The sequence below is a fragment of the Rhinolophus sinicus genome, chromosome 14, assembly GCF_057876585.1.
Source record: "Rhinolophus sinicus isolate RSI-liver-muscle chromosome 14, RSI-T2T, whole genome shotgun sequence".
NCBI lineage: Eukaryota > Metazoa > Chordata > Mammalia > Chiroptera > Rhinolophidae > Rhinolophus > Rhinolophus sinicus.
The window spans coordinates 88,861,423-88,880,174 of NC_142514.1; the positions used below are offsets into that span (position 1 = coordinate 88,861,423).

Sequence of the window (18,752 nt, forward strand, 5' to 3'; positions counted from 1 at the left end):
CCAGTGCTATGTTCTAAGTGTTAAGATGATGAGTCAGCTAAATGCTGTACAGATGAGTGTCAACTGTGCAGACAAAATCCGTCAACTCTAAATACCCCTCTAATTACATTTTTTATATTACCATGGCAGGCTAATTTTCCAACAATGCTGACAGACCAGGTTAATGTATAATAACACTAGGACAATGAGTAAGTAACATCACAATGATCCAGCAAAACACACTTTTTTTTTTTTTTTTTTTTTTTTTAGGAAAAAGCACCAGGACACAGGGAACTTTTGAAAGGAAGGGGCTTTAAAAGGTCTTCAGGATGTAAGACCTCAGGTCAAGTTTAAGGAAAGAGAGCTTGCTCTCCAACCACCAAGCCAGAATCGATTGGTAGCTCAAAACCTGTATCTTTGGCTGGTTTGAGCTATTACTCTCTAGTTTTGGCCTGGAACGTACTAGACACCTAGGAAAATACTGAATTAAGTATTACTATAACCCCAGGAAGGTATAAGAATACAGGTAGGAATAAATATTAATCTAAAGATGATAAAGAAATAAATATAGTCCCATGTAATCAATATTAAAAGGTAAAGATAATAAGTAGAATAATCATTGTGATAATTTGTTTGCTTCTCCCGCTTTTAAAGCATTTAAGGAAATCTGTATTAGATTAAATGCTTACAATTCTATTAATAAATTCATGATCACTGTATGCATGTCAGCAATAAAATTAATGTAATTTACAAAGTTTTGTTGTATTAATTATGCAAATAGTGTTTAATTGTGTAAAGGGACATTTTTAATACAGTATAGGAAGACTAAGTTGATCACATACAGAGGAACCCTTTGAATAAGAAAGACCCCAGCTATGAGAAAGGATCCTGACGGCTAACAGGCAGAGGAAACCCTCATCCTTGTATTCTGGATTTCACAGTGGGGCTGGCGCAGTTCCCCCCTGGCCATAAGGGGAGATGTCAGGCTTCAAACAATGGATTCCACTGGCAGCACTTTGGCTAAGCAGACAGTTTGTGAGAATCAATCCTCAACTATAAATTATGCTCGGAAGCAGCATTTTCTGCTCTAGGATCCTTTTCTTTCTCCTCCTAGCTATTGGGTTGGTTACCACTCACTTCTGCCTGAAGGCAGAACTGGCACAGAATTTCAAGAAGGGACACACAATGACGCCTTCTTGGATCCCACACAAGGACGCTGGCAGATGCAGACTCGCACATTGCCCACTGAGCATGAATCACCCATCAATTGCACCCAGACGGATGTGCATGTACTTGTTTCCTGGTAAATCCCAGAGCACGTCTTCCGATGCCCACATGACTGCTCTGGGATCCCAGAACAAAGCCACTGGATGGGGGCCTGCAATATCAGTTTACAAAGCATCCCAGAGAAGGACTGAACACCAACCCAGGTGGCATAGACTTGCTGGGCGGGTAACCCTTTTAATTAAAATCTGCGCCTGCCCCATTGTTGGGTTTTGGAGGGCAGTGCCTGCACCTGCGTGACCGTGACTGGCACTGCCACTGCTTTGTGCCTCCGACTGCTCTTATCAGTGTTGCTGAAGGCTCTGCCAGCTGCATGCTTCTTGTTACCTGGAGCCTGGTGCCTGCAGGCCTCTGCCAGGTGCTCCAGGGGCACAAGCTGGGGCTGGGAAGGGGCTCTCTCACCTTTGCCTTCCTTAGCCTCAAGGAAAAATAGCTGCTTTGGATCCCTGCACTCTCCCCCTTCTGCCGGCCCGAGTCTGAAGCCTTCCCAGAACCTCACACTGGTGACTACTTTGGGAATGCATTGTCAATGCTGGAGTTTCTACAGAAATAGCTGCAGAGCTGGGCCAGAGCCCTCACCCGTCTCCACCTCTGCAAAGGTTCTCCTCCAAAACAGGACCAAAGCTGCCCCTCGGGAGTTGGCCCGAGGATGGAAAGACCTGGGAAGACATTTCCTGCCTGCACAGAAGAGGCTTCTTAAACTCACAGACTCTGGGCTGATTTCTCTTTAGGTCCCTGTTCACTCAGCCTCTCCTTTAAAAAGTGTTTGGAGGAATTAACGGGGGAGCCCAATGGCTTCGCAGCAGAAACACACCTGTAGGCTCTGTTCTCTTCCCGCTCCTGTTCACTCTCAACTTTTTCCTGTTTCTACTTTTAAAAATCTGTGTCTCAATGTTGACATTCATATATATGTATATAACTAAAAAAAAAATCAACATCCTGCCTTTACATTTGGGCCAAAAGATCTCATTCTGATCAAGGCAGCTAGCTTGCTGTTTAATCCTGCGTACCCAAGGTTAACCCTTTGGAATTGCATCTTTATTTCTCTGGTTATTTGTCTACTTTTCTTTAATTGCATTTTATTTATATCCTTATTAGTCTTGGAAAATAAACTAAGAGAGAAATCGCTTTCTGTGCGCTATATTTTAAAGAACTGCTAAATGACTACTTGGTCTGTGATGTTTACCATTATTACTATTATGTTTTGATGTTTTTGCTTCTTTTGTGTTGGTCTTAGGGTCCATTTGCTTCCAAATTATTAGGCTTTGAGGAAAGCAGTTTTTTCCCCCCTTCCTTCCCTCCCAGGACAGTTTTGAAAAATAATTTTTTTTCTATGAACATTTTATTAACATGCCTGTTCATTCTGCTGTACAGCTAGGTCATTTACAGCTTATCCTGTTTTGGAGGAGAAGTTGCCAGCATTGCTTTGTATTCTTTAAGTCTGATTAATTGTCCTGTTTGACTATCTTGATGGATTATCCAGGTGCATGTGACCTGATTTTGACTTTGTAATTAAGGACTTTTTGGAGGTCAGATAAAGTGCTGGCCCTGCAGCAAACTTCAGCAACAGGCAAAACCTATTTAGACCGACATGGACAAAGCTGATTGCCATCAAGAAGTGGGGAGCAGGTGTTGATTACAAGTTTGAAGCATGGTGAATGGATGCGATGGTTTCCTGACCCTAGAACCTCCCAGGTAGCTGGCTGGGCCCCATGGGTACCACCCACATACATCAACTTATTGCCAAAGCTAGGGATCCCTCTCTGCCCTCTTCTCCACTCACCATCTTCTCCACAGAGGAAACTGCTGTCAGGTGTGGGAGATGTAGGGTTTCCCTATGGAATAAGCATGCCGATCTTTTCAGGAGGGCTCTGACTGCAAAACATGCTGTTACTGGTAAGAGAATGGTAAATGTCATTCCCAGACACCTCTGCAACAAAAGAGAACTTGGTACATGCGACTGAAAAATGTAGGCGTGAGTGTTCCTTCTCCTCTATGGCCACTGCAGGTCCCTGATGGACACGGGAAGAGCCAAACTGGCCCAGCTCTGAGGCTCTGAGTGAGTGCAGAGAAAGGAGGCTGGAGTGGGTGGGGGTGGGGAAAGAGGAAACAATCCTTGAATTAGAAGACAAATGTCCTCCTCCTTCTCCTCCTCCTCCTTTTCCCCCTTCCATCTCCTCTTCCTCCTCCTTCCTTTTCTGGTCCACAGAACACTGGGGTTTTACCTCTTCACCCAAAGACCGAGTGTTTGAGCTGAGCCTTCTCCCTGTAGCCACCCTATGCTCCGGGGATCGTGTGGCCTGGGTTGCTCACTATTAGAATGCCACGACACAGCTTTAAGTCCCTGGGCATGGAGTCAGACACTTAGGTTTGTATCACGGCTCAGGTGTACTACTTGATTAAGGTAGTCAATATGTATGTGCTTCAGTTTCTCTATTTGGGAGATGGAGATACACATACCTCATAGGGTTGTTAGCAAGAATTGAATGAGACCTCATAGATGAAAGGAATTTATAAATTGTAAAATGTTAGGCAGAAGCAGGAGATTTTTATGGTAATGATGATTCTCTGTAAGGTCTCCTATAAATTCCTTGTGACGATGGTGGTTTAAGGATCAAGCCCACTTGACCATCCAGCCTCTCTATGGCTGCAGTCATTCCGAAGACCTAGAACTTGTGGCTCTAATCTGCTGAAGAGCTTGAGAGTCCTTCCTCACCTTGAAGAGGGACCAGCAAACTTCTTCTATAAGGAGTCAAATACTTAATATTTCAGACTCTGTGGGCTGTACAGTCACTACCACACCACCCAGCTATGTCACTGTAGCTTGGCAGCCACCAAAGACGATCCATAAAAGGGTCTGACTGTGTTCCAATGAAACTTTATTTATGGACACAGAAATTTGAATTCCATAGAATTGCATGTCATATGTATATATATATATATATTTTATGTTTAGCTACTTAAAAATGTAAAAATCAGCCTTAGTTCGAGGGCTGGACAGAAGCAGGCAATAGGCGGGATATGGCCTGTGGGTTTCATTTGTAGACCCCTGCCCTAGACAACTCCCTGGAGCCGCTTGAACGGCCAGGTCAACTGTGAGTGTCAGAGAAATTAAACGGGGGACAGGCAGTCATTTAGACATGTGTCATAGGTCTCTTACTTTTATGACCCTCCTCTCTGCCTGGTTGATGTCAAAGCATGTTAAATGACAACATTGAAGTCTCTGCACTCAAGACTCTTGCCAGAAAATACAACCTAGATCTCTGTTCTCCAATCCTTATCAAAACCCCATAACAGCAGCAACAACAATAATGATATTTATGGATGGTTGCTGGGAGCACATAGCTCATCCATTCCTATGGGTAGTGCCTTTGAGTAACCCAGGCCTGCAAGTGCCACATCTGTGGAAGGTTTTACTGTGACCCTTGGCAAAATTAGTCCTGAATTGTGTTTTAGCGATGAGCCCTTGGTCCACACCAAGAGGCACCATGAAAAACAACAAATGTGAGTCACTGTGGCATCCTTTATCAAGATGTTGTCCAGGATGCCATCTCTCCAAGGAGAAATTCCTCTTAAGCTCATCCAGGTATCAGGAAAAGCTGGACATCTCCTTAAAACTGGTTTTATTTTGCAAATAATGAATTTCCTTGTTTGATTTGGTTTCAAGAAAACTCATAGTCTAGTGACTGTAAAACATCTTACAAGTCATCAGTAGCAAAGATTTATTGCACATAGTATGTGCTCAGCACTTTTCATGCAATCCTTCACACTTAATCCTCACAGAGCCCTGAGAGGTGTGCACATTTATTATCCCTTTTGTAGTGGGCTGAAAAATGGCTCCCAAAGATAATCATGTCCTAATCCTAGGAACCCTTGAATGTTACCTTTTTTTTGGCAGAAGAAACTTAGCAAATGTTATTAAACTAAGGATCTTGAGATAGTGAGATTATCCTAATCACAAGTGTCCTCATAAGAAGGAGGTAGAGGGAGATTTGACACAGAAGAAAGCAATGTGATAGCTGAAGCAAGAGGAATATGTTGTTGGCTTTGTAGATGGAGGAAGGGGCTGTGAGCCAAGGAATGCAAGGAATGCAGCTGTAGGAGCTGGAAAAGACAAGGAAAGATATTTTTCCCTAGAGTTTCCAAGGGAGTGTGGCATTTGACCAAGTGAGACTGACTTGGGACTTCTGACGTCCACAACTCTGAAAAAATAAATGAGTGTTGTTTTAAGCCACCAAGTGGTAACTTGTTACAGCAGCTCTAGGAAACCCATACACCCACTTTATAATCAAGGACAGGAGACTTAGTATATTGCCCAATGGTTGGATGAATTTGCTGATTCCAGACGCCAAATCATATCCCTCGCACTGCCTCATCTGTTGTATGTGTCCTGACCTTCCCTGACTTTATTATTCCCCTTCTTCCCCCTGCCTTACCCTGCTTCTCCCAGTTCATCCTACCGTCATGTGTCCTTTTGTAATCTACCTTATGTCTTGGTGTGATAGAGGCAGCATGTAAGTAAATACATTGGTGCACATTTATTGTATGTGCATGGGGTGAGGTCCCTGGGCTTCTTCTAGCCCTGAGAATTGTTTTATGGTTTAATCAGAGAAAGGCCCCCAAATGATTTTGTTTCTGCTTTCCTTTTGTAAAGACCATGGTTCTCTTTTTTACTGCAGCACTAACAGTTGGACAGAGCAGGACTTCTGCTTTTTCAGAATATTTTGCTCACTTCCTGGTCAATATTCAGAGCTCAGCAAATGCTTCTGAGGTTCTTTTTTCCTTCTCAAAGATTTTTGTATTACTCAGAACAGTCTCTAGCCTAAGACTCCCCTTCCCACTAAAATTATTAAACAAAAAGAGAAGAGAGAAATGAAACACTAAACTCAGAAAATAATGGATCCTTTGTTTTGTCAGCTGACCCTCCCATGTCCGTGTGCATATTGGAATTCTAGGAGCCCCTGATGTGCACTGAAGATGTCCAAACATCAGGGCTGGGCAGAGCATTACAACATGTAGCCTCTGTGCTGTGTTATCAATGTAAAGGTCATGGGGTCTGTCCTCCCGTGAATCCAGCAGCTGAGAAAGGACTGTCTCCATCTGGAGAGGGCTACACAGGCAATGGCTATCAAAACAGGAGGCAGGGCCCATTCCTAGAGAAGCTCCCAGAACTTTGCTCACCTTTCTGTTAACTCCAAGTGTTCCAAAGACTCCGTCTGACATGAAGGCTGTTGAAATGATGCTGGTTCAGGCTCTCATTGTTTCTTTCCTGAATTATTGATTCTACAAGCTACAAACTCTGCCTCTAGCCTCAAACAGCTTTCAATCTAGTATCCACACCCCTACCCATTACTTGAGGAGTTTTCCAAAAGGCATCTTCCTCATTGCCAAAGGGATGCAACCCAAACTTGTCTGGGTCTCCTGTTGCCTCAGTCAGAGAAGCAGAACCAATGGAATTACATATGGAAGTACATATATATTACATATGTTTATATATATATATATATATATATTCTGGAAAGAGATTTATAATGAGGTGTAGGCTCCCATGATTATGGAGGCTGAAAATTCCCACAGTGTGCTGTCTGAGAGTTGAAGACCCAGAAAAGGTGTGGTTTGAGGCCTGAGCACCAGGAGTGCTGCAAGCGGGACACAGAGTCCCGCTCAGCGGTCAGGCCCAGAGTTATTCTCCCTTCCTCTACCTTCTTGTTCTATCCAGGACCTTAACAGGTTGGATGATGCCTATCCTCATTGGGGCGGGGTGGGGGAGGGTGATCTGCATTACTCAGTCCACTGATTCAAATGCTAATCTCTTCTGGAAACACCCTCACCGACATACCCAGAAATAATATTTAACTAGCTATCTGGACATCTATTAACACAATCAAGTTGACACATAAAATTAACCGTCACACTAGGGCTCTGCCCACATTTCCACCTCATCTTTCAGCCTGCCTTCCTGTTCCCCTTCCTCTGCTCCCTGAACTCTCTGCCTGCTCACATCTGCCTCCTTCATACATGCCATTGCCTCCTTCCCGCTCCCCACTTCTATTCCACTGGCCTTGAGACAAAACTCTAGACAGCAGGAGATTAAGAGCATAAGCTCTGGAGTCAGACAAGCCTTGAATCAATTCATTTTAATTGCATAAATATTTACTCAATGCCTTCACCAGAGTTGTAATTCTGCCACCGTTGCTTGTGTGGCCTTGGAAAAGTTACCTGACGTCTCTAATCCTCAGTTTACACACCTATAAAATAAGAAGAATGCATACAAAACACTTGGCATGGTGCCTGGCACATATAAATCTTTCATGAACATGAGATGTTATAGTTACTATTTTATCACTCTTTAAGGTTGAACTCAAACTTGATGACCCTTCCCCCAACAGATTTGGTCTCCAGTCTCACCCTCTTCAACCTCCATGTCTCCTGCTGCACGATGCGTGCCTGTATGCCAGCTCTCCACACAGAGCACTTACCCTGTTCTTTAATTATCTGACCTCCCCACTACTCTTGGATGAGAACTGCATCTCCTCCGTTCTTCTTTTCTGAGTACCCGGAGCAGGGCTTGTGCCTGACATTCATGGACTCCTTGGAGCAGAGAGAGGAGATCTCCCCAGGATGGCTGGTGCTATGCTCTTGTTTAGTCCCTGTTGCATCCGCTCCTCTGGCCACTCCTGGCAGCCACTTGAAAGTCTGTGCCAAGCTTGGCTGTAGGCTAAAGGCTGGTCAGGGAGCTGGACCAGCCATGGCAACCTTTTATGGACTGATGAATTCGAAAAACAAATCTCGAGCAGTCCATTCATCTCATGTCTTGCTTCTCATCCTACACCTAAAATGAACAGACGCCAGCAGAAAGCCTCCCATTCCCATGGGAAGAGCAAGAGTAATGAGATCAACACATCAGCATCCAGCCATTCATTCTCTTTTACATTAAGAAAACCCAAAAATGTTTTGTGCACTTTAATGTTCCATGTTCCTTCTTTTTAAAGGAGTAAAGTCAAGTCAGACAAATGGCCCAAAAGACCAGCCTGACTGTCTAGATATCTCTGAGGCAGCTCCTTGGGTGACAGTTGTAGGGATCAGCTATCTGCTCAAGTGTAGCATCTCCCCCACTCCCCAGCTCATAATGGGGCCAAGTCAGATGCTTAAAGGGCATCTCCTTTCCACTTCCTTCAGTCCAAACAACACTGCCCCCGTCTACCTCCACAGCGTCATATTTCACAATGGCATGCCTTTTCAATAGCCTGAGCCTCTACTCTTCATTCCAGATGTGATCCTGGGGTTAGGCTCATTTCTCCACACTCAGGCCCCCTTAATGGACTGAATTGTGTCTCTCCCACCGCCAACTTCATATGTTGAAGACCTAGCCCTCAGTATCTTAGAATATGACTGTATTTGGAGAGAAGGCCTTTAAAGAGATAATTAAGGTCAAATGAGGTCATAAGGGTGGGTCCCAACCCAATAAGACTGGTGTCCTTATAAGAAGAGAGAGGCACAGTAAGAATGTGTGGGCATTGAGGAAACCATGTAAAGACCCTGGGAGACAGCCATCGGCAAGCCAAGGACAGAGGCCTCAGGGGAAAGAGCGCTGCTCTCACCTTGATCTTGGACTTTTAGCCTCCAGAATTGTGAGAAAATAAATTTCTGTTGTTTAAGCCACCAAGTCTGTGGTATTCTCTTATGACAGCCCTGAAAGACTAATATAAATCCCAAAGGGTTGGTTCAGACACTGATTACTGCAGTTCCCTACATTCTGTTCATTAGATTGCAATTTCTGTTGGTTTATCTCTTTGTCCCATTGGGGTAACAACCATGGTTCATTCACTTTTGTTATGTTTTGCACTAGAGAAAAAGCAGGAATTAATAGCTGCCAGATGAGATTTTGCCTGGTAATGAGTAATGCTGTTGCAACAGAAGCTCCAGGAGTGTCATAAGGACGTGAATCTTCTCTTTGACACAAGTGATCTTTTCACTCAACTTGCAAACTAAAGAAACTGTCCAGGGGTACAATTTTGTTTTTTGAGGGGGGGGGGTTTGCATAGAAGCATCTTTTCCTAATTTTGAACTGGCGAGGTTTCATGATTTGGTGCACTCATTGGTCATTTTGTTATTTTTCAGGCTCTGTGGTATTAGTGAATTGCTATATTTAGAATCTCAAAGTCTTTTTCTTGTTATTTTCTTGGCTCTCTTCAGGCTCTTCCCCACCCCCACCCGTCCTTTCCCAAGGACTCCAAATGGCCCTCACACACCTGTTACAAATAGAGAAAGTGTCTAGCCACTTGTCCCCTCACCCTTCACGCACCCCAACTAAGCGCTACAGCAGCCCACATGGCCTCACTTTCCCTCAAAACACAAATGGATGTTTTGAAAGACCTTACCACAGCTCTGGTAGAGTACTTTCAAGCTCCCGTCCTCGCAGACTGTGTGTGTGGGCCAGGCTTGGCCACCATCACCGTTGGGAGAAATCAGAGTCCAGACGAAGAAGGCAGCCATGAAACCTTTCATGGTGAAGGCCTGTGTGTGACCAACTGAAAAATAACAGGCCCAATGAAAAGGACTTTCAGGGTGGTTCTTCCTCACCCCTCATTAAAGGGTGACATGGTCAGTTTCACTTCTCATATTTTATGCTCCTGTGGAACCACTGTGAGAAGCAAAAGGCAGTTAGCAGAGGCATTTGAATACTGTTCCTTCAGGACTTTGAATCAACCGGATGAGGCTAATTTGAATCAGAGGTAGGTTGGATGTTGACTTTCTGCTTTCACAAGGAAAATACTAGCAAGTGATGCATGACATTATGCCTCAGGTCCCCGAAACAGCTCCCCTAAGAGCCCCCACCCCAGATGGAGTGGTGAACTCAGGAAAGGTAAGCCACAGGCCACCATGTGTTTTCCATCAGTAGGCCCCTGTGTCTCTGCAGGCCTCTGATGTGGCTGTGGACCCGGGGCCTGGTTAGGGCTGGCAGGCAGCACTGGGCATTTGGGAATGAAGTTTTTGCACTATTGGCATCTTTCTTGCCTTTGGTTTCAGCTCCACTCTCTGGATGAAGATGTCAGCAGTGACGTGTGCAGCTGCGAGAACAGGGTCTTGTTCTGGGAGCAGCAGAGGTGGTCTCTGGAGATGAGGTGGAGGGAGTAGCCCTGAGAAGTGAGCTGTGTTTTGTTCCTGGGTTCAGTTTGGTAGATGGGGAAGTGAGGTTCTCCCTTTCAAGAGTGGGGGTTTAATTGTTTCAGTCATTGGCGGGATTACTAATGTTACATCTCATTTTCTTTTCAAAGCCAAGATTCTGTCCCCCTGTTCTCAAAGCTGTTGTCCTGCTTCAAGACAGCAAGGTTTCTGAACTCTGATTCCCCACTCACACCCCACGTCCACCTTAGCTGGAGAGAACCAGAATCAGGGCTAAGGCCAGCAGATTTTAGAAGTAACAGAGTACACTGTTTCCCCTGAACACACTAGGTAAATTGACCATTTCTACTGATGGCTAAATAAGAATTAAACTCTCTTCAAAACTTTTTTTGAAATGGAATCTAATTACCAATAAAGACAAACAAATATTTTGACATAATCAATGGAAGCTTTGTATTTCTTGAGAGACATCAAGGACTAGTCATTTGGGGAAGGGGCAGGAGGGCAGGTCTGGATTGATTTTTTTTTCCTCCTAGGTACTTGTCGTGTGGGGCGGCCTGTGGGATCTCAGCTCCTGCTCCCCACATAAGAACACAGGATATGGTGAGGCCAAAAAGGAACACCCATGGAGCCATAGGTAGGGGAGTCATACCACTATAGTCTCACTGGAGGCTGGAGTCACCTGACGGGTGACCTGCTGTCTGCTTTTCTGCCAACCAACCGACTCCCCTCTCCAGCGCAGCTGTGGCAGTTATACCAGTGGCCAATTGGCTAACCGTCTACAGCTGACGGTCAAGTAGCCACAGCCGACAGCCATCTACTACCCAAGCCAGCACACCTCCACGTGAGGCTAAGAGCCTGGAAACTGCACTCTGGCTCTGTCCCCACAGTACTCATCTGCAAATAAGTTCAGTAATGTTGACTTTCAAGCAGTCATTCTCAAAGTATGTTTTTGGACAGTAGCATCAACGACAACCAGGAGCTTGTTACAAATGCAAATTCTTCAAATTCTTGGGCTATGTGCAAGACCAACTGAATCAGAAACTGTGGGGTGGGGTCCAGCACTGCATATTAATGAGAGTATGACACATGCACAAGTGTAGGAACCACTGGTATATCTGTTACACATATATACTCTGTGCCCCCCAAATTAAGACCTAGTCGGACAATCAGCTCTAATGTGTCTTTTGGAGCATAAATTAATATACGACCTGGTATTATATTATATTATATTATATTATATTATATTATATTATATTATATTATATTATATTATATTATATTATATTATATTATGTTATATTATACCTGGTCTTATATTATAGTAAAATAAGTCTGGGTCTTATATTAAGTTTTCCTCCAAAAGACGCATTAGAGCTGATTGTCTGGCTAGGTCTTATTTTCGGGGACACACGGTGTATCAGATATACTGTCAGGCTCTGATATTAACTTCCATTACCTTAGCAAATTGAGTTCTGGTCCTATTCAGATTTCTCTTCTACTTTTTCTCAATAATCCTATTCCTTTACTTCTCAAGCTGCTCTCTTTTCACAGAGGTTAGCTTGGGAATGGTGCTTTCTTTTATTGAAGGGTAAAAATGTTATTGTTAGGATGACTGTCACTAAAAGTGTTTTTAAGAGGAAAGCTCATGTTTAAGGAGAGATTAAAAATAAAAGGTGAAGTTCTGAGGGCAAGAGTCCAACTATATAAGGAATTAAGAGTGAAGCTACTTCACATGAGGAAATAAAATGGACTAGGGTTTGCTTCAGCGAATAAGGGAGTAAAAGAGAAAGGAGTGAAGGGAAGAAGGAAGGAGAAGTGAGCTGGTGAAAGGGTGCTGCTGGGTAGTGTGAAGTGGCCTGTCTGCAGGTGGGACAAGCTGAAGGTCTTTTAAGAACAAATCCTAAATTGTTTGCTGTGTGGAGTGCTATGTGACAGCCCTCTCCACTCTGTTACCCACACTAGTTCAGTAGAAACTTATACACCCCGAAATGCTGTGTGTGTGTGTGTGTGTGTGTGTGTGTGTGTGTGCGCGCGTACTTAAAAAAAGGCAGAGTTTCATGTCTGCATCACAGAATTATAGGAATACAGCTCTCTTAGAATGTAATTCAGTCTTGGGGTGACACTGCACTTTCACAATGCATGGAAGGGGCTTTAGGCCAATTTTATCTACATTTCACATACCAGCAGATGGCAGATAACCTTGTTTGTTTGCTTGCTTGTTTGTTTGTTTGTTTTAACACTAAGCACTGATTATATAGCATTCTTTATCACCAATAGCAAATTTGTTTTCATTATCATTTGTGTTCAATTATGGCTGCTTCCTTTAATAGTCCTCAGGTATTTATTACACTAGGCAACAATTTCCTTTTGTGTAGCATGGCCACTTTGCTCCTTTTCTCTGTGGCCTGTCTCTGTGTTTCTGCTACAATAGTGGGAAAAGACAGGTTTGATCTCTTTTTGCTTTTGTCTTGTAGATTGAGGGCAACCTAAAAATAGCTCCCCTCGTGTGTAGAAGTCAGGAAGCCATGCTCCTTCCTGCATAACACCATTTACTAGTCCCCTGGGCTGACTGCTGAGGTTTCACTCTTTAACTCTTTTCATACCCACTATTATGTGTGCTACATGAATATCCAGCCTCCTGAGCTTTTCAGTAAAATCTTTCCACAATCTCCCAGACTTCTGGAAGATTCACCCCCAAGAAAGTGTGAGATGCCCAGAAAACCCTTTAGATTGTTGATATCATGTATTATGTGTATGCATCTGATAGAAAAGTGTAGAAACAGCCTGCTCTCTGCAGAAAACAGGGAAAACTTCATCTACTTGTCTATTCGCTGCAGATTCATTCACTCATTTATTCTGCAAATATTTATTCCAACATGCCAGATACACTTCCATGCATCAGGTATACAGCAAACAAAGTCCCTATTTCCAGAGAGCTTACTTTGTATGGGGAGGAGACAATCAACAAATTTGTTTAGTACAATTGTTTAATAAAAGATGAGACCACTTTTTGAAAAATTGCTTGGGTTTCACATAAAAAATTAGACTGAGCTTTCTGAATTATTTTCAGAAGACTATTGCATGTATACACTAAACCTTTTTTTTTTTTTAATTTACCCCAGGCTGGTAGTTCATCAGGGCTTTCAAATAACTATTTGCAATAATAGGCAAACTGTAGCAAGATTGTCTGAAGTACTGTCTCCTCCAATTTCCTTATTATTGCCCCATTTATTATCATTATTAATGTTTATTTATTCTGGAGATATAATATGCAAAGTACTTGGTTCCTAAACGTGTCTATTAATTCTATGACAAACTACAAACAGAAATGATTTTTTGTTTGTTTGCGGAACACGTATGTTGGGCCAAGAAAGAGGTCAGCTTTATAGATCAATCTGATCAATTTCCCAATGATGAAAAGGGCAACAAATTGCAGTATCTGAGTAAGGCAGAAGAAACTGCTCTGAGAATCTGAGAGGGCAGGTCTAGTCTAAAAGGACTGATGTACATTTTCTAAAATTTCTCTACAGCCTGGGAGAAATTAGCAACTTATAGCTAAAGCTCTCTGAAAATTGAGATGTTCTCAAGATTTCATTCTGTTAAGATTTCAGTGATTTTAACAAGCTGGAGGAAAAGCATTGAGGAGGAAACCAGAAACGTGGTGAAGCATGGAGAGCTCCTTTATGTGATGTGAAGAGGGGCACTAACTTGCTGTGGTAGCTTAAGCCCTAGGCTCAGGCTTCAATATACACTTCCGGCTCCAGCTGGTTCTGGTCATTATGGGATCTGCCCTTGTCACATTTGAGCCAACTAATTGATAGCATATCCTACTGGACTGGCAGGTGATACAATAAAATAACTTACCCATTGTTTGCATCAGACACCAGGGTATTTTCTTGAGTTCTCTCTCCGGGTGGTGGCTGTGGGATCCACCTAGAATTCTTCTGAAAAGGTGTCCAGGAGAGCTTTCTATTCCCTGAAGTAATAAGCTTACTCAGCAGTAATGTTGATATATAAATGATAATCTTTGAAGTAGCCTGTGGTTTTCTTTGGTTTTCTTTCTCCTCTGGAATAAATAAGAATAACTAAATGTGCTGGACCCTTATTATGTGCCAGGCAGTCTTCTGAGGACTTCAGTACATATTCCCTCACTTACTTAATCCTCACAACAGCCTTATAAGGTAGACAAGGCTCCATGATTTCCCATCCACAATTTTGAAATACCAAAGTCTTGAAAAAGAAAAGTTTGTGTTTTTTTTTAACTCTTTTGGTGGAAAAATCTAATTTAAGCTGATGAGACTTTATGGAAATATTTCACTGCAGAAAAATTAATGTGATTGATTAATGGGTAATGGGTTCTGCACCAGATCCCACTTGGGCCGTTATAAAATGTAAACCCTATTACCTTTCTAAAACAAGAAATTCTGAATTTTAAATACATTTGTACCTAAGGATTTCAGTTAAGGGATACTAGACTTGTTCTACAATGATCCTCATTCTCCAGATGAGGAAACAGAGGCATAGTTAGTAACTAGTCCCAGGTCACACATGTGACAGAGCCAAGTTGAAAGTCAGACAGACTCTGGAACCCAACTTCTTGATTAGACAGAAAAACAGCCTCTTTCCTACTGTGCATTTATGCTTACTTATCTACCCTTCTAGTGAGATCAAAGCAAATTACCCCTGCTACTTAGAAACTGATGGGACTTGGCCTTTGTAGCTTCAAATAGCAGTCTTGACCCACACTTCTCTCTCTGTCAGAGAAGAATTTCAACAATGGGGAGACAGATACTGGGGGAGGGGCAAAGAGGGGTATTGCAAAGAGAATGGGTTTTATAGTCAGATAGGTTCGAGTGAAAATACTGCAAGTCACACAACCACTCTGACTATAAGTTTCTTTATCTTTCAAAGTGTCAATAATAACCAATAAATGGTAACCATTTCTATCAATATTTTTTATTTTTAAAGGAAACCAGATACTGGAAGAGGCCTTGAGTGACAGGCTCAAGAGTTTCTCAATAATCTAGTTTGCAAACTTTGCCCTTCAGTCAAACCCAGGCCCTGGATCCCATGACAAGGTGACTAAATGGATGAACTTATGTGGGACATGAATGTCTTCTGATTATAAGAAATATCTTCCCACTAGAAATGTGAAGTGACGATGTTAAACAGTACCGTGAAAGTTCAGAAGAGAGAGGCCATGGAAGACGGCCAGTGCGAGGATGAGCCCCTGAGGCAGTCTAATGAGGGCACCGCTCCTGTCTCCACTGGATGCTGCTGAAGCAAAGGGTCAGACGACTGCATGGCAAGCCATTTAATATTCAGAAGTTGAGCTCTTTACTTTCTCTTTGAAGCTTGGATGTGTTAGCTCCAATTGTAAGGTTATTGACGAATAAAGCAGGAAAAAAAACCACGTTGTACTATTCAGACAAATGGCGCTTTTCGTGACTATGGTTTCTGCTCACCTGAAATTTAATTGTGTTGAAAAGCCATGGCCCTGAGTTTTCACTTCTTGCTCAAAAAACTGGTCTTTCCTCTGTTCGCACTTTTGAACTCCAAGATTGGAGACTACCCATCAGGTAGTTGAAATCACTTGAAAACAGTCTCTCCATCACCAAGTGCTTTCCATTGCACTGTGTGAGGATCTTTCGTCTTGTCATACCTGGCCATCCCTACCGCCACCACCCTAGCTAAGGGCTACCATGGTCTCCCAGGACCCACCGGGGCCTCCTCTCAGAGTCCTTCTCCAGTCAGCACCAAGATATCTGCTGAGATGCCATAACACTTCAGTGGTACCCCCCGAAAGTGTCCCCACACCTTGCCTGATTTGGTGTCTCCCACTCCAGGCCCCACCCTCTCTCAGTTCCTATAGCACTCTGCTCTCTCCTGCCCCAGCATCGTCAGCACAGGCTGGTTCCTCACCCTGGAATGCTTTGTCCCCTTCCTTGTCTTAATGCCTATACTTCCTTCAGAGCTCAGCTCAAGGCTTGCTTCCTGGAGAAAGCTGCTCTGCCAGAACTGGATAACTCCCCCTACAATGACCTTACGCAGCTGGGTAGCTGGGTGGACCTCATCTCTTCACAGCACGGACCATTGTTCTGTTAAGGTCCGATTCCCTTATAATATATCAGGAACTCTTCCTCCTTCCCTTCCTTCCTTCTTTTTCTTTCTCTCTTTTTTTTTTTCCCTGACGATTGTATGCCACATATCTAGCATAAATGGGGACTCGGTAAAATATTTTAGTCAGAATGGATGAAACATAGAGGATGGGTATGGCTCAACAAGCTTGTGTTTTTAGTCTAGGTGACTGGACCTCTGGACTTAGTGGGCCATCACGAGTAAGGCAAAGCAAGGAGCTTTCACTCCCTGAGGAGTCTGCAATCCAATCCCCAAGTACTTAACAAAGTGTGATGTCACCTTTCCCAGGAGTATATTACAGTTTCCTTTTCTCTTTTTGCTTCTTATTCTTAGAGTAATGTACTCTAATCAAAGGACTTTGGAGACATACAGGACAACCCTTTCCTCTGGGGAGATGGGGCAGGGGAGCTAAAGAGAGAGGAAAAATAATCACCCATGATCTCAATATCCAGCGATAGTCTCTATTGACATTTTGCGAACTAACCTTTTAGTACACACACACACACACACACACACACACACACACACACACACGATCATACTATATGAACTGCACACACTGTAATATACTACACTACTTACACTGGTCATTTAGAATTCTTCCATGACATGACTTTTAATGACTGTATAGTATTCTACTGTATGGACTGACCATGATTTATTTAATCAATTTATGCTTTAGACATTTAGATTGTTAATAGAAAACTAAGAAGAGATAATATAGCAGATTTTCTTATTGTTATATTTTAGTACAGGCATGATTGTTTACTCAAAATACATCCCTACAAGTGAAATGCTTGATGAAAAATGTTATCAGATTTTTAAGGCTTTTGATACAAGCTACCATATTGCTTTCCAGATATATTGAATGATGTAAGAATCCCACCAGCAGCTAGGCATTAATATTTAAAACCTGATTTTGTCAATTTAGTAGATAACCATTAATTTTTCCTTGTACTTATTTATATTTCTTTCAGCACTAATACAGTTGAACATTTTTCATATTATTGTTATAGGTCATTTGTATTTTCTTCCTTTGTAAATGCTTGTGCATGGCTATTGCCTATTTTTCTATTACGATATCAAATTTAAGCGAAAGAAATGGAGCATAAGGGACGGCTGAATCTAGACCTTATGAGACTCTAATTAACATTAATTATTACCTCCTTTTTTCACAGTGCTCTTTACCCTCTGATAAACTGTTATAACCTGGTACAGGTAAAGGAAATCCTACCATGAAATTTTTTTGAGATAAGTTTACTGAGAGGATGACATAGACTATTAAAAAGATACACGGTGCTTATAATATAGAAATACAAACAAAAAAATTCTTTATGTAAGGTATTGTATTTGCTTAGGTAATTTCTTTATACTTGCAATGATTAACTTAGAAGTGTGGGAAGAGGAGATTTCTTCAGGTTTTCTGCTCCCGCTGCCACTCTTGACACGGAGCACATGGATCTGGACCACGACTGCCACTGTTGTTGCAACTGCAACTGGGAGTATATGGTCTCCTTGGAGAGCCTCTGAATGTTTGGTAAGAGCAATTGATGACGTGGAAGCAATCCCTTATACTTTGGACAAATAGGAAATGGTATTGCTCAGCAATTGCTCTCTCCTGAGCACACACCAGAAGAGGAACCTTTGTAAGGAAGAGGTTGCAGGGGGAGTGAAGGTGGGGGTGGGTGGACTCAATCTGTGTTCTGGCTCCACCACTGACCTCTGTGTGACCTTTGCAAGGCAGAGTCTCACCTGTAAAATGAAGCTTGCTAAACCCATGTTTCAAGTTTGAAAGCAAAACTAGATTGATTGTGTATGGAAAGGGCTTGCTATATATTTGGCGCTGAAAACCTGGTAATCGTCATTAGGGACTAACTCTGGTTCTGTAAATTAGGGGCTGGGTCATACATGTAAATGAACACAATACTTTATGAAACAATGCTGGTGAAGAAAAGTATCAGTACTAACAATATTGAGTAAACTGTCTTTTTAAGTTCAATGAGAATAATTTATTCTGATTCACTGGTAGAACAAAGCCTACTAATGTTTAGGAAGAATGACTGGATCAGAACTATACTCATGATTTTTCCAGGCTCCTTGGTTACTGTGTTTTGCCCAGAAAAAAGATTACACATAGTAATATGAACACTGACATAGCAACATTTCCATTTTTACCCTATTGCTTGTCTCTACTTTCCTACTTCAGCCTCATAACAGCCTAT

General features: G+C 42.6%; 1 protein-coding gene and 1 long non-coding RNA gene across 6 annotated transcripts in view; one reads left to right on the plus strand and one right to left on the minus strand.

Annotated features, from left to right (window-relative positions):
- The window catches only part of LY86 (lymphocyte antigen 86), a 64,556-nt gene extending 54,667 nt beyond the window's left edge, over window positions 1–9,889 (minus strand). For 2 of the 3 annotated variants that reach the window (XM_088791393.1, XM_074335271.2), the window contains exon 1: window positions 9,645–9,798. In XM_088791393.1, coding sequence (XP_088647519.1) covers window positions 9,645–9,771 — 127 coding nt within the window. In that variant the 5' untranslated portion in view covers window positions 9,772–9,798. Of the gene's footprint in view, window positions 1–9,644 lie in introns of all 3 variants that reach the window. The other variant, XM_074335270.2, reaches the window with a different exon arrangement.
- Window positions 9,862–18,023, plus strand: LOC141572155 (uncharacterized). Of its 3 annotated transcripts, XR_012497336.2 has the most exons (5): window positions 9,881–9,998; window positions 10,294–10,410; window positions 10,542–10,719; window positions 10,926–11,026; window positions 15,361–18,023. It is a non-coding gene; the product is annotated as an uncharacterized LOC141572155 (long non-coding RNA). The 3 variants fall into 3 exon arrangements; XR_012497334.2 differs by lacking the exon at window positions 10,542–10,719 and having other exon boundaries at window positions 9,862–9,998; XR_012497335.2 differs by having other exon boundaries at window positions 10,294–10,719.
- The last annotated feature ends 729 nt before the right edge of the window (window positions 18,024–18,752 follow it).